This window comes from Colletotrichum phormii (genome assembly GCF_030913505.1).
Source record: "Colletotrichum phormii strain CBS 102054 chromosome Unknown BDP81scaffold_23, whole genome shotgun sequence".
Lineage (NCBI taxonomy): Eukaryota > Fungi > Ascomycota > Sordariomycetes > Glomerellales > Glomerellaceae > Colletotrichum > Colletotrichum phormii.
Window position 1 is genome coordinate 463,920 of NW_026851465.1, and position 13,582 is coordinate 477,501.

General features: G+C 49.1%; 4 protein-coding genes across 4 annotated transcripts; 2 read left to right on the top strand and 2 right to left on the bottom strand.

The window, feature by feature from the left end:
* Positions 1–143: 143 nt before the first annotated feature.
* Positions 144–1,324, bottom strand: BDP81DRAFT_474837 (fungal cellulose binding domain-containing protein; the record flags this gene model as incomplete). Its single annotated transcript, XM_060594710.1, has 3 exons — positions 144–197; positions 272–958; positions 1,019–1,324. The coding sequence occupies 3 exons, from the start codon at positions 1,322–1,324 to the stop codon at positions 144–146; spliced, it is 1,047 nt and encodes a 348-aa protein (XP_060440724.1).
* Positions 1,325–7,966: 6,642 nt separating this feature from the next.
* BDP81DRAFT_474838 (mitochondrial import inner membrane translocase subunit TIM17) lies at positions 7,967–8,808 on the bottom strand. The gene is made up of 3 exons (XM_060594711.1): positions 8,630–8,808; positions 8,198–8,559; positions 7,967–8,129 (listed from the first exon to the last, which is right to left on the bottom strand). Exons 1-2 carry the CDS (start codon positions 8,696–8,698, stop codon positions 8,203–8,205), a joined length of 426 nt encoding a protein of 141 aa, XP_060440725.1. The 5' UTR covers positions 8,699–8,808; the 3' UTR covers positions 7,967–8,129; positions 8,198–8,202.
* Positions 8,809–9,006: 198 nt separating this feature from the next.
* Positions 9,007–10,047, top strand: BDP81DRAFT_437305 (Haloacid dehalogenase-like hydrolase-domain-containing protein). The gene has a single exon (XM_060591208.1). The coding sequence runs from the start codon at positions 9,067–9,069 to the stop codon at positions 9,895–9,897; it is 831 nt and encodes a 276-aa protein (XP_060440726.1). The 5' UTR covers positions 9,007–9,066; the 3' UTR covers positions 9,898–10,047.
* Positions 10,048–10,918: 871 nt separating this feature from the next.
* BDP81DRAFT_464466 (uncharacterized protein) lies at positions 10,919–12,997 on the top strand (the record flags this gene model as incomplete). The annotated part of the gene is made up of 5 exons (XM_060594155.1): positions 10,919–11,203; positions 11,259–11,639; positions 11,707–11,955; positions 12,012–12,500; positions 12,572–12,997. The coding sequence occupies 5 exons, from the start codon at positions 10,919–10,921 to the stop codon at positions 12,995–12,997; spliced, it is 1,830 nt and encodes a 609-aa protein (XP_060440727.1).
* Between the last annotated feature and the right edge of the window lie 585 nt (positions 12,998–13,582).

Below are 13,582 nucleotides of genomic sequence, written 5' to 3' on the forward strand. Positions count from 1 at the left end.
AAATCCTGTTTCAACTTAGAGTGACCGGATCCAATCTCATTCGGATCTTTCTCAAGCTCATCTATCAAGAAAGTCCGGTGCATTCAAAAGACAAGCTTAGACCAAGGCCTCCAAGTCACCATCCAAACTCTTTGACCAAGGAACTAAGCACATTGATAATAATACGGTGCCGATACACCCTGGCAAGTTGAACCGGACTGGAGGCCGTAGGTAGTTGTTAGTTTCAAACATGTAGGAACGGGACTCAAATGTGACAAGATGAGCAACTTACGGCGCAGATGGTGCATCCCGTCCAACCCTGACCACCACATTGCGCATACTTCTGGACAGTACACGACGGCGGGCTTCCAGTCCCAGGAGACGTGCCTCCTCCATTTACAGGTGAGACTGGAAGTGCCGTGCCAACAGGCCCCTTGGCTGCGTCGCACGTTGAAGCGCAACCATTGCATCCAGAACCTGCCGTCTTCGTGGTTCCGATCGAAGCAACGGCAGGACCGGGGACCGTATATCCAGACAGCTTTGCATGAATGTTGACAGCGATACCGGGGTCGCTCGCCTTGTAAGCCCCGGGGAAGCTAACCGTTGCGGGCTTCGCCGTTCCCGTGCCGCCCGAGACGAGAAGCTGGAAGCAGGTCATGTAGAGCTGCGCTCCGCCCGACGCACCGGCCGCATGGAGCGCGATAACTTCCGCGCGAAGAAGGTAGTCGCCATCAGCAATGTCTCTGCTGATGGGAACGTCCATCTTGCCGCAGCAGGTGTTGAGGTCTTTGGTGCCCCAATTATCGTCGTCGCCGGAGCCGGCGCCGGACTTAGCGGACCAGCCGTCTTGGAAGATCTTGAACCAGCCCGAGGAACCGTCAGCTGTGGCGGCGTTGTCGACTTTGCTGAGATAGACTATGACCGGACCGTAGTGTGCGCCGCCAATGGCTTCGTTGTTGCAGCTTCTGTCGCCGTTTTGCTGTTAGAGCCCTGTATCAGTGTTGATCTTTCTGTGACCATGGAGAATCAAAAGCATTACCTGATGCATCTCAATGGTGACTGTCCCACCGGCCTTGACAGGGCATTTGGCATTTACGCCGCTTGTTCCGCCGACGTTGCATCTGATTTCACTACCAGCAACATTGGTCACAGGGGAGTTGCTCTGAGGCAATCTTGCACACTGCGAGCCTTGAAAGGGGGTTAGCCTCTTGGTCTTTCTTGTCACATAGAAAAGAGCTGAACGTATCATATCAACGCCGTCAATCCAAAGTTGTTGGAAAGTTGCATGGGCGGCAGTTTGTTTCGTAGCGAATACTGCGAGAGATACGAGGATACTTGACTTCATGTTGACTCAACTCAAAGGCAGAATTTATCTATAGCAAGCGAAACGGCTTAGGTGAATCTCAGTAAAACAGCGAATATAGGAGACAGAGGATTTAAGCGAATTTATAGCAGCGAAGAAATCAGCCACACGACACATACAGGGCCTTGATTAATACTAAGTAAAGAATCTCATCGGCGGCGAAGCGCACATCATACTTCAATGCCTCACACCATTGTCACTTTTCCCATTCTTCTGCCGCTAACGAAACTTCGGTTAACCTAAAGTTGTCCTTCGGGGCCATACCGGGACTTCCTTCTAATACGGGAAAAAACCCAATAGATTGCTTCTCTCGACCAGGCTGGCTCGGCATGTCCATCGACCCAAACTGAGGAGTAAGCAGCCCCACGGAAGCAATGCTGACACGCGCAAGGATTGGTCACCGCTAAAGCAGTTCCAAAAATCCAGAGTAGCGTGGCACCTCAGCATCAAGTGATCAACCGAGGTGACCCAAGGATCCAGGTCCATTTTAACCGGACTATAGGCAGAAACCGCCGGAGAAGAAAGCTCCGTAGCCGCCGTAACTGCGTGAAAGTTGAAAGTAAGTTCAGGCTATTATCACGTACCTTAACGTAGCGAAGCCAGGCCCAGGCCATGACGCTGATTCTGGCTCTTCATCTGTAAACAGTATAGACGAGGCATGAGCTTTCAAGCTTCTGAATCATTAATGAGACGCCTAGAAATTGTCATCGGAGTTAACGGATTAATTTGGGTACTCAGTGGCTGCCCCTTCCTACCAGCCTAGGCATGAGCTTAGAAGCGGACTTTTATTAGTTGCTTTGGGAGTTTCGGACTTGAGTACAAGCAATCACGCCGTGAAATATTACGGTGCCCTATTTTTGACATATTTATATATAAAGTATAACTATATTTATATATGGGAATTGATATAGAGGCATGTGTCGTGGATAATCGTGATTATATTATTGTCTATGTTGTGTGTTCTCCTTTCCAGATGCAGCCAGGAATATCCCTCATCTGAGGCACCTGGATTCCTGCATTTGTATTGGTTAAGTTAGTCTTACCCGGGTTATTATGGGCCTAGATTGCTCGTTCTGGTCCGAGTATACCTGCTTAATTCTACTTCCGTACTTTAATATACCCCTTTAGATCGTGGCTTTTATTTCTTCTATTACCGTAATCTGGCCAATTCTACTTAAGTACTCTTTTTACCTCCTTAGTTCCCTTCTAGTATAGGCTTCTTAGAGAGGTTTAGTTAGCGGACGAAGTCTTTGTGTTTTTACCTTAAGAGACTCTTTGTTAGTCTATCTATTATTATCTTAGCCGTTGGTATATATTTAATATTAATGAGTCTTTTAGAGATAGACTATCTAAGCTAGTGGTAGTGTATATTTACGTAGCGAAGCTTTGTCTATAGCTTAAGTAGCTCTTTCTTCACTAGTCTGATAGTCTAGGTGTTGTTGCATTAGATTGATATCTTTAGTGGTTTTCCTCCTAGTGCTTTAATTAATCTGCTGGCGAAGATTGCTTCCTTTCCTGCTTGTGATAGAGCTAGTAACTCAGTTTTAGTTATAGAGGTTGTAATAGTTGCTTGCTTGTTAGCCTTTTAGCCTATCATTCCTCTAGATAGCTTTATTATAATGTTACGGCCAGCTAGTCGTAGGGGTAGTTTGCAGAAGTTGAGGCTGAGGAACTGGTAACAGTAATCGTAGTCGGGGATAGCTTCAGGGAAGCTATGTCTGTCAATCGTAAGGGTAGGTAAGTGTTGGTATTCCTCTCACAGGGAATTTGGTTCGAACCGTAGGGTCCTGGGGGTGACGAAGTATCAATATCTCTGTATTGATTGATTCTGCGTGAGGAGTAGAAGGGAGATTCCAACCGGAGGTTGGGTGGGTAGTCGAGGTCTAAGTGTACCCCCTCGAGGTGGCCCATGCTCTTCCCCTACTCGCGGCCGAATTGGACTTCCAATCCGACAGTAAGGCTTCGGTGATCAATCGTAGTCTTGTCAAGGTAGTAGCTGAAAGCGGATGTTAATCCTGATACGAAGTTAATTGCTGAAGAAGCTATGGGAAGTCTGTCCTAGAGCCCGGCTCGAGTCCATCCTATATACAAGTCCTGATCCTGAACATATCCTTTGTTGCCTGATCACCATGTTCGTTGGTGATCACTAAGTGGATACTGGTGAGCGCTCACTTTGGGTGATGATGATGATGATGATGTATTTAACGTCTGGTAACAAAAAGACGTGCCGGGCGCTATGCCGACATGGTCTATGCTAATCTAAACTATGTTACAGGCTACCGTCTTCACCTAACGTTCCTGTTCAATGACTCGGGCAAATTTCGGAAAAGAAATTGGTCTCCTCTATCTATTCGCATAGAAGAGAGGCTCCCTTAGCAGAACTTAACAAGAAATCAATGCTTGCTTTGGCCATACGTTGGCGGAGGTAGCGCGGTGTAGCCTTGCGTCCACGCTTGCAGAAGTAGAAATGGACTGGTGTCTTGGGTTTCCCACAGCTGCAGTTGAGCAACGCATCTTGATGAGCGAATCTCTCGTGGTATGCTGCAAAGTCTCCATGATGGGATCTTGCTGCGTATAGCCTTCCTAGTAAGTGCCGAGGGAGGCGGAGTTCGGGCGGCTTGGGGTGAAGAATTATCTCGAGGTCGGCATATTGCCGAGGGCATTGGGACAGCCATTTTCTGGCAAAGGCTTGGAAGGCAGCTGCTTTAGCTTGCCTTTCTAGGTGCGCTAATGAGGGCTGTGGTTGTGATTTTGGGATTAGTTTGCAGGCTTCCTTGGCTAGAGCATCCGCTTCTTCATTTCCTGGTACTCCCGTGTGCCCAGGGCACCACCAAACATAAACCCTGCCGGGGGTTGTCCAGCTCTCTCTTTGTCTCCGAGTCCAGGAGGAAGAGAGCCTATTGAAGGCCCTAAATCTAGCCTGGCTGCTTCCTGTGCTCTGGGAGTATAGTCTAGCCGCGACTGCGAGGTTGTCGAGGCAGATGTGGACGTTATCGCTCACTTTGGGTGATGATGATGATGTCATCATCATCATCATCATCAACACCGGATTCTCTGCGTATATCAGGTAGATAGCCGCCGCAGGCCTGTGGGGCGGGCCCCCTGGCCTTGTTATGCATGTTGGGTTGTAACACTATATAGGCGGGCTTGTCTATATCTTGCCCTGTGTCTTGATCTATTTCTTCTTTACTTAGGTTCTCCCCTTCGTTATAGAGTAGAATAGGGTTATTTATTATGTCGTTTACTTCTTCCTCTTTAGCCGTAAGTTATTAGTTATTTAGTAAGGTATTAGTAACGTGGTTCATCAGTCAGCCGGCCGGACCAGTCAGCCGGACGTTTTTTCTAAACACACTTATGTCCAAACCACTTAAACCTTTGACGCGTAAAATCTCAACAACCATAATGCCAATCTATACCCAAGAAGATAAAGTCATTCTTGCGATTGAAGCGATCCGATCGATACGCGCTGCAGGTAGTAACTTGAGCATTTCGCGTGCCGCAAAGACCTACGGTATCCTGAAGAGCACCTTAGCCGATAGAATGAACAACCGACCGCGACGCGAACAAACTCAACCCCAACGACATAAACTCGATCCGATCGAAGAGAAAACACTTCTCCAATACGTTATTGAACAGGATTCCAGAGGATTTCCTTTGCGCCTTGGCGGTGTGGAAGATATGGCCAATCTCCTGCTGCGAGCGCGTAATGCCGAGCCTGTTGGCAAGCGATGGGCCAGGCGGTTTATGGACTCACAGCCTGCTCTGAAAACAAAGTTTAATCGTCTATAAGATTATCAAAGGGCTCTTCAAGAAGACCCAGAGGTTATTTCAAAGTGGTTTGTGTTGTTACGCAACATGATGACCAAGTATGGAATCCAAGAGGAGGACCTATACAATTTCGACGAGACTGGCTTCATGATGGGCATGATCACCGCGTCAATAGTGGTAACACACGCCGATCGACGCGGCAAAGCAAAGTCTGTCCAGCCGGGTAACCGTGAATGGGCTACAGTCATTGAATGTATCAATTCGGGCGGGTAGTGCATCCCTCCGTTCGTGATCGTCAAGGGCGCATATCACCTTGCCAGTTGGACCACGGAATCAGGTTTTCCGGGCAACTGGGTCATCAAGCCCACTGCTAATGGATGGACGGATAATCAGACGGGTCTTGACTGGATTAAACACTTCGACAAACATACTAAGAACCGAACTAAGGGCGTCTACCGGATGCTCATTATCGACGGCCATGAAAGCCATTTATCGGCCGAATTCGACGATTACTGCAAGCAGAACAATATTGTAACGGTCAGTATGCCTGCACATTCGTCGCATCTATTACAGCCATTGGATATTGCGCTTTATTCGCCTTTGAAACGCGCATACGGTGATGAAATCAACCTATTTATCAGAGCCTCCATAAATCACATTACCAAGTCTGAGTTCTTTATTGCCTTCCACCAGGCCCACAACAAGGTTTTTAATGAGGAAAACATCAGATCTGCTTTCCAAGGCGCTGGAACTTCACCATGGGACCCAGACTATGTCATCAAAAAGCTTGATGTGCATTTACGGACGCCTACACCTCCTATGGCCAACCCTTCAACACCACCACCTTGGCAGTCGCAAACGCCCTCTAACCCACAACAAGCCGTCTCGCAGTCCAACTTTATCAAAAGCCGGATCTCTGCTCATAAAGGAAGCTCACCGACACCAATTATTGCTGTAGTTGAGCAATTGTCAAAGGGTGCGCAGGCAATGGCGCACTCAATCACTATTTTGACTAATCGGCTTCGTACCCTTGAGGATGCGAATGTAGCACTTGCTAAGCGTCGGAGGGCTAAAAGGTCGTGTGTGCAGCTTGGAGGGGCACTTAGTATAGAGGAATCTCAGGGTTTGCTGGAAGAGAAACAAAAAGGTAAACGTCCAGCACCTCGAGAGGATGAGGAGGGGGGTCCATCAAAGAGAGCCCAGCCGACTCGGAGACGCTGTGGTGCGTGTGGTAAGACTGGGCATAATGCACGAACCTGTTCCAAAGATGTCGAATCATCAGGAGATTCTGATAGCGATAACCAATAATTGACTTAATGCGTTGTGGTTGAGAAATACTAGATGTTGTTGTGGACGTGGGAAAAAACGTCCGGCTGACTGGTCCGGCCGGCTGACTGATGAACCACGTTAGCTATTCTAATTAGTTCATCTAGTTACTCCTATGTTACGAGCTGGACAAGGCAACCAACTGTGGCACAAAGCAAAAGCTTCGATAATGATGACTCCGCATCATTGTCCCTTGTTCTGCATTATATAGCTACGCGCCCACAGTGACAAGTTGCGGCGGGCGTAACATCCTAGTCTACTTTCTTAAGGTTATCTTTTAGTTATTATATATCCCTAAAGAACGTTATAATCTTATTAAATATTATATCCCTCGTCGAGATAACTTAGTTTAAATATAGGATCTATATTCTATCCCATCGAGTGCTGTTGGGCTACAGATACATTGTTCCACTCTTTTACCCACTCTTAACCCCTCACATCAGGAATACATGACAGTACGTCATTTACCCCTAGGAATCCCTGGCTTCCCTTCACCACCAAAATCGCCTATCTACACATGCCAATTCGTCACGATGGCCTCGAGCGACGATAGTGACTCTGAAGGGTCTGTAAATTCCTGTATCAACGTTGCGATACTTCCTGAAGACCTCGCAAGCGCCTGTACAGCTGACTGTACGCCCGAGAAGTGTGATAGCGCGACTGTACGCCCACATGAACCACCTTCGCTGGAACGAGGCATACTTGTTAATAGCTTCTTTCTCCAGCTCTGGGGCGAGCCGGAATGGGCTCGGGCCAACTCTCAGTACGAATGGCGAAGGACCCTTTCCACCCAGCTAATTCAGCGCTTTTGACCATTAGTTCATGGGAGGCAACGGGCCCGGCCCCAGAGGGCCACTGATACAAGAGAGAATTCCATTCCATGGCAACAACATACGAGGGTATCACGGAAGCCCTCTGCTTGCTTGTCTTGTAACAACAAACGAATAGCATTAGGCGAAGTCACACGGAACTTGCGAAGAGATGGGAGAAAAAAGACGAGGTCAGGATGCAAGCAGTGTGGGGTTGCGATTTGTAACTCTGATGATTGCTGGTACCTCTATCACACTCAAAATGTATAGGCAACCGAAGTACCTTTCAAATAGGGCCATTGATTGGTCGAGAAAACTCTTGGCTGCCCCTGAATGGTCAGGATCCCTTCTGTGAATGTATCTGTAGCCCAACAGCACTCGATGGGATAGATCCCTAAGGAGGTATTGTTGAAGTGCGGAAGTGGAATTGGGCGGGTATGCTCGGACCAGAACGAGCAATCTGGACCCATAATAATCTGGGTGTGACCAACCAATAAAAATGCAGGAATCCAGGTGCCTCAGATAAGGGATACTCCTGGCTGCATCTGGAAAGGAGAGAACACAACATAGACAAGAAAAATGATCACGATAATCCACGACAAGAGACGACTCCGGAGGGGGTCCAGAGCCTCGGTCAGGGCCGGCCGAGGAGGCTAGCAATCGTCCAGAGCCCACCGGAGGCTGTGAGGCCATCGCGGGAGGGCGCCGGAGGAGAGAGGTGAAGGGTTTTCAGCTGTTAAGGATATTGGTGGCAGCCCACCTATTGTACTAACAGTAGATGCCAAGAGAAAATTAGGCGAGGGGGAAGTTGTGAATCTCTAGTTATTGACTAATACTTTGTATTGTAGTAAAACGCGCTTTATGTCTATTGGAAAGAAGGATTACTTAATTAAATTTATCAGAATTTGTGGCTTTAGGTATTACTTCATAGTAGGGTATATAGAATACTCACGCATCTCAGTGCAGCCGCGTGCTACCTACTGCAGCGCGCTGCAACGCAATACCAACGCCCTCAAAAACAGACATAAGCAGGGCACAACCAATAGCATTGTTCCTTGCAGCCTTGTAGCCGTTGCGCAGGGCCAGCGACCCTCCCGTCAGCAGGCCTGCGGCAATGCTGTTCCACGGGTCCTCCTTTCGACGGAGCCCAGAGAGAGCACAAGTATACAGGCCAAGAAGACCACCAAAGGCGGCAAAATTACCGCTCAACACGGGGACCCGCGCCTTGATAGCTGTTACGGCGCCGATGCGCCGTTCACCGGCCGGCGAGTTGCGCGCACCTTTGACGCCGTGCCATACCGTGCCGCCAATTGCCTATATAGAGTAACGTGTGTCAGAGGGCGTGGATCGCTCGAATGCATCGGTAGGAAGGGAGGTGGCGTACGCCCATGCTGAATGCACCCCCAGCATCCGTGATAATAACCCAGGGGCAGGGCTCACGTCCGGTATCCATTACGATGGACGGGGAAGTGTATCGAACGACAAAGTGAAAGTTTTGAACATCAATAGTTACGACAATTTAGCATCCATTAACCCTTTCTGGGTGGTTTTCATCGCTGTTATATAGAATGCCTACCAGAGGTGGCCGCCGAGTGCGTCCGACGCTGACATACTAGCATGGTGGCAAACCGTTATAATTCTTGTCTCGAGCTTGACAGTAAGCTCGCAGCCTGTTCCGCTCTTGGACAGTAATACATTACTGCAGGTGATTTGTGCGGCAAACATTGGGTGGGGCACTGTTGGCGTATGGTAAAACCAGCGTTGGCGATTTATTGTCATGCCTCATTCCCGTCTTTGAGCACAGCCATTTCAATATCGTCAATGACTGGCCTCCCGCAAATCAATTCGCACCATTTCCGCCCTGAATCACCCACTTTAATCGACATGGCAGCCCCAAGACCCATCAGCTCCTACAGCTGCCTTACGTTCGACTGCTTCGGCACTCTGGTCGATTGGGAGTCGGGCATGTATGCCGCCCTCTCTGAGCTGACGGGCCAGCTGGACCCCTTCCATACGCTATACGACAACCGAGCCGGCACCATTGAGCTCTTCGCTAAACATGAGGGACGCCGAGTTCGGGAGCAGCCGGCTGAGATCTACCAGCGGATCCTGGAAGATGTCTACGGCGATGTCGCTCAAGAGCTCGGTCTTGAGGCGTCTACCGAGGCCAAGAAGAGGTTCGGTGCCGGTATCGCAGAATGGGCTGCCTTCCCCGACACCGTGGCTGCACTCAAGCGCCTCAGGAAGCATTTCAAACTCGTGATACTATCCAACGTGGATAGAACCTCCTTCTCAGGGACACTTTCGGGCCCCCTGAGAGAGGTCGAGTTCGACGCCATCTACACTGCGCAGGACATCGGCTCATACAAGCCCGACCCTCGCAACTTTGACTATCTAGTCGAGCATGTCGCTGAAGATCTAGGGTTCAGCAAGGACGGCATTATCCACACCGCCTACAGTTTCCCCCACGACCTCGTGCCCGCTAAAAAGCTCGGCATTGTAGGTGCCTGGATCGAGCGCGGCGAGGAGGTACCGACGGTCATGGGAGGGAAGTTGGAGGATGTCCCGGACCATCTGAGACCCTCGTGGCAGTTCAAGTCACTGCGCGACATGGCAGATGCCGTGGATTTTGACGCTGCGAACAAAGAGTAGCAGTAGGAAAGCTTTGGTTGCTGACGGGGGTTATCAAATGCGTTCATGAGTTATACAAAGTCGATGCCTTCCATTTGGGTTGTGGCTGGTTGACAGTGAAATCTTATACCTTCATGCCTGTTAGAAATGTGAAAAGAACTATAATATCTATTGATACTTGTGTGATTGTGTTTCATTAAACTCTTAGTATAGTAATAGTCCTATGAGTGCTGACTGACCCACAACTCTCTGCAACTAACCTAGAGCAGAGGCTGCGACGAATGACTTGAGATCTCTTTGTGGGACGTTATGAATGCTCTTCTGTGAGCTGCCTTGCTGTTTGATGTTGTAGGACTTGGGCGAAGTTGACACACCAGCGAGATAACCTTGACGTACGATGGTCTGGGGAGCTACAGAAAATGGTTCTTGGGATAGATCAGATCCCCATTGTAGGCCCGCCAGCCTTCCGCTCACGACTCTGGCTTACTGTCGATCTTATGTCAGTCACACTGCAAGCTGTGATCGCACCCCCTTCTTCAAAGAAAGCTGCCTGTTGCGGCTCCGAGACCCGATTGTCAGACGGAGGGATTACCCATTTTGGCGGAAATCCATTCAAAAGCCCCCTGATGAGGATTGTGGTCGGTTGCTTACCAAGTATCTCTTACATCCGCAAGAAAATCTAGATGCCTTGTTGGAATATGGCCTCGGTCTCGATTGACCCTTGAGTGTACTCGATCGGTGTGTGTGTCACCACCATTGTATCCTTGATGACTCGAATAAGACAAAATCGTATAGTATCTGACAAATTGTCAACACAAGACCAAATCAGACGTAATGGCTCAAAGTGAACATGAGAGAATTGAATAAAACAGCGTAGTCCACCGGGCATACCTCACTGAGCGGAATGTGGCAAATATCTACTCCTTCTCTATCTCTCCATCCCCGTATGGTTAAAAGCGCCTTGGGTCAAAGATTCAATCGTCGTATTGATCCGAAAGACACTCTTTACAAATTCCGCTAGCCATTCGAATCCTCCATCGAGATGTCTTTCAAACCTCCAGCTTTCGTCCCCCCCCTGCCCTACGACCCACCAGACACGGTCGCCGTCCATGAATTTCTCTTCGGGGACGAGGATGACTACGGACGCCGCCCAAAAGCCGAATCGAAGCCCCCGTTCACCTGCGGTGTGACGGGCAAAGCGTACTCTGCGTTCGAGGTCAAGGAGCGAATCGAGCTGCTTGCGCGAGCTCTTGCCTCGGATCTGGGCTGGCGGGTGAATGAGGGAAGCGAAATGGAAAAAGTGATTGGAATCTACAGTCTCAATACCGTAATGACAATATTCTCAATACAGCCGTGGTTGGTTAGGTACTAATGGCGTACAGATCGATACTTTGACCGTCTCGTGGGCAACTCATCGCCTCTCTGGCGTGTCCTGCCCCATCAGTTCGGCCTATTCAGAACTCGAGCTCACAAACCTCTTGACATCTGTGAACTGTAAAGCTCTGTTTACCTGCAAGCCTCTCCTTGACCAGGCTCTCAGTGCCGCGGCGGCAGTGGGTATTCCCAGTCGTCATGTGTATCTGCTCGACTTGCCTTCTCAGTCCGCAAATGACTCTCAATTGCCTTTCAGCGCAAAATCAGTCGATCGGCTGATTAAAGAGGCACGGAGCATGACGTCGCTTCCAAGATTGCAATGGAGCAAGGGTCAAGGCGCTCGCCAGACAGCCTTCATGTGTACATCCAGCGGCACATCTGGGTTACCGGTAAGCTACAGAGGACCCCAAGCTATCGCCGGGGAATGGGAGTCTATCTGACAAGCCGCTGAAATAGAAATGCGTTAAAATGTCTCACAAGAATGTGATTGCAAACATTCTCCAAGTCTCGACTTTTGACAGTATCAGCAATCATACCGAGGCGGAAATGGGCCTCGGGGTTCTCCCCCTGAGCCATGGCTATGCTTTGAACATGATATCCCTCAACAGTGTCTACCGAGGCGACAGCATTGTCATTCTACAGGCCTTTGACCTCTTCCAAACTCTGGAAGTGGTAGAAAAGTATTCCTTGCGGCGTTTATGGCTGGTGAGTACGGCATTCCTCACTATGGAATCCACTTGCTAAAGACTCGATTTGTGCAGATTCCCTCGATGATCACAGCAATCACCAAAGCCATTTCCTTGGTCAAAAGATACGACCTCAGCAGTGTGAGGACAGTCGTGACTGCGGCTTCTCCATTGGACCAGGAAACCTCAGTACTCTTTAGTGGGCTGTTTCCCAACTGCAAGCTGATTCAAGCTTATGGCCTCACCGAGGCGTCAGTCATTCTCACCATGGTGGACCAGAACGACATCATGCATGGTTCCAGCGGAAGCCTGCTTCCTGCTGTCCAGGCGCGGCTTATTGACAGCAACGGCCAAGATATCAATGAACACGATCGCGCAGGCGAGCTATGGGTTCGATCGTCTGGGGTAATGCTCGGTTACCACAACAATGAGGCAGCGACTCGAGAGATGATCACTGAAGACGGTTGGTTGCGCACCGGTGACTTGGTGGAGTTCAGGCAAAGTCCCAAGGGAAACGACCAAATCTTCATTGTCGACCGCATCAAAGAGCTTATTAAAGTCAGGGTGAGTCGATGCTCGTTGTGCTCAACTAATGCAAGTAGTTGATGGTTTCTAACAACTTTCCTGCGCCATAGGGCATGCAAGTTGCACCAGCCGAGCTGGAGAGCTTTCTTCTGCTGCACCCTGCCATCATCGATGTCGCGGTTGTCCCAGTGCCCAGTGAGTCCGCCGGTGAGTTGCCGATGGCTTACGTGGTGAAGTCACCGCTGGCGAAGGATCGTGACGAGTTGGCACTCCAGGAGGAGTTATACAATCACGTGAAAAAGTCACTGTCCCAGTACAAACACCTCGATGGTGGTATCGAGTTCATAGACTCGATTCCAAAGACGATCAGCGGCAAAACGAGGAGAGCTATTCTTAAGGAGAGGGCCAAGGCGCTTGTTAGGGATAGAAAGATACTGGCCCAGATTGCGACCGAATGGCAGGAAAAGGCAGAATACGATGAATCCGCGATAATTCAAGTCATTGAGTTTGACTCGGAGGAGGATGAGGATTACTGAAAGTGCGGCCTATTCTTCTTGAGTAATAGACTCTTGTGTTTTCCTTACTCGCCTGCTATCATGATGTTATACACCACTTTATAGCTTCACTGTCAAATATACGGAATAAGTAAATGAAAGTTTTGTGCTATGTCGAAGCCAGGGACGTGCCTTGGCTGCGTATGTATATATATCTCAAGGTCCGGTCAGACTCTGTATGTTTGCACGGCGGCTGGATTTGCTGTGATTTAAATAGGTTTGTAATTCTACCTAGCCACACATATGCCTCGTGAATGAATGCAAGAATTTGTGCATTTATGCGCTCTAATTTGCATTCTCATAACATGGCCTCAACAGACTCCTGAACTCTGAAATTTTGTTTCTTTGGCCGATGGCGTAGATGTTACGGCCAGCTAGTCGTAGGGGTAGTTTGCAGAAGTTGAGGCTGCGGAACTGGTAACAGTAATCGTAGTCGGGGATAGCTTCAGGGAAGCTATGTCTCTAAGTCGTAAGGGTGGGTAAGGCTTCGGTGATCAATCGTAGTCTTGTCAAGGTAGTAGCTGAAAGCGGATGTTAATCCTGATACGAAGTTAATTGCTGAAGAGC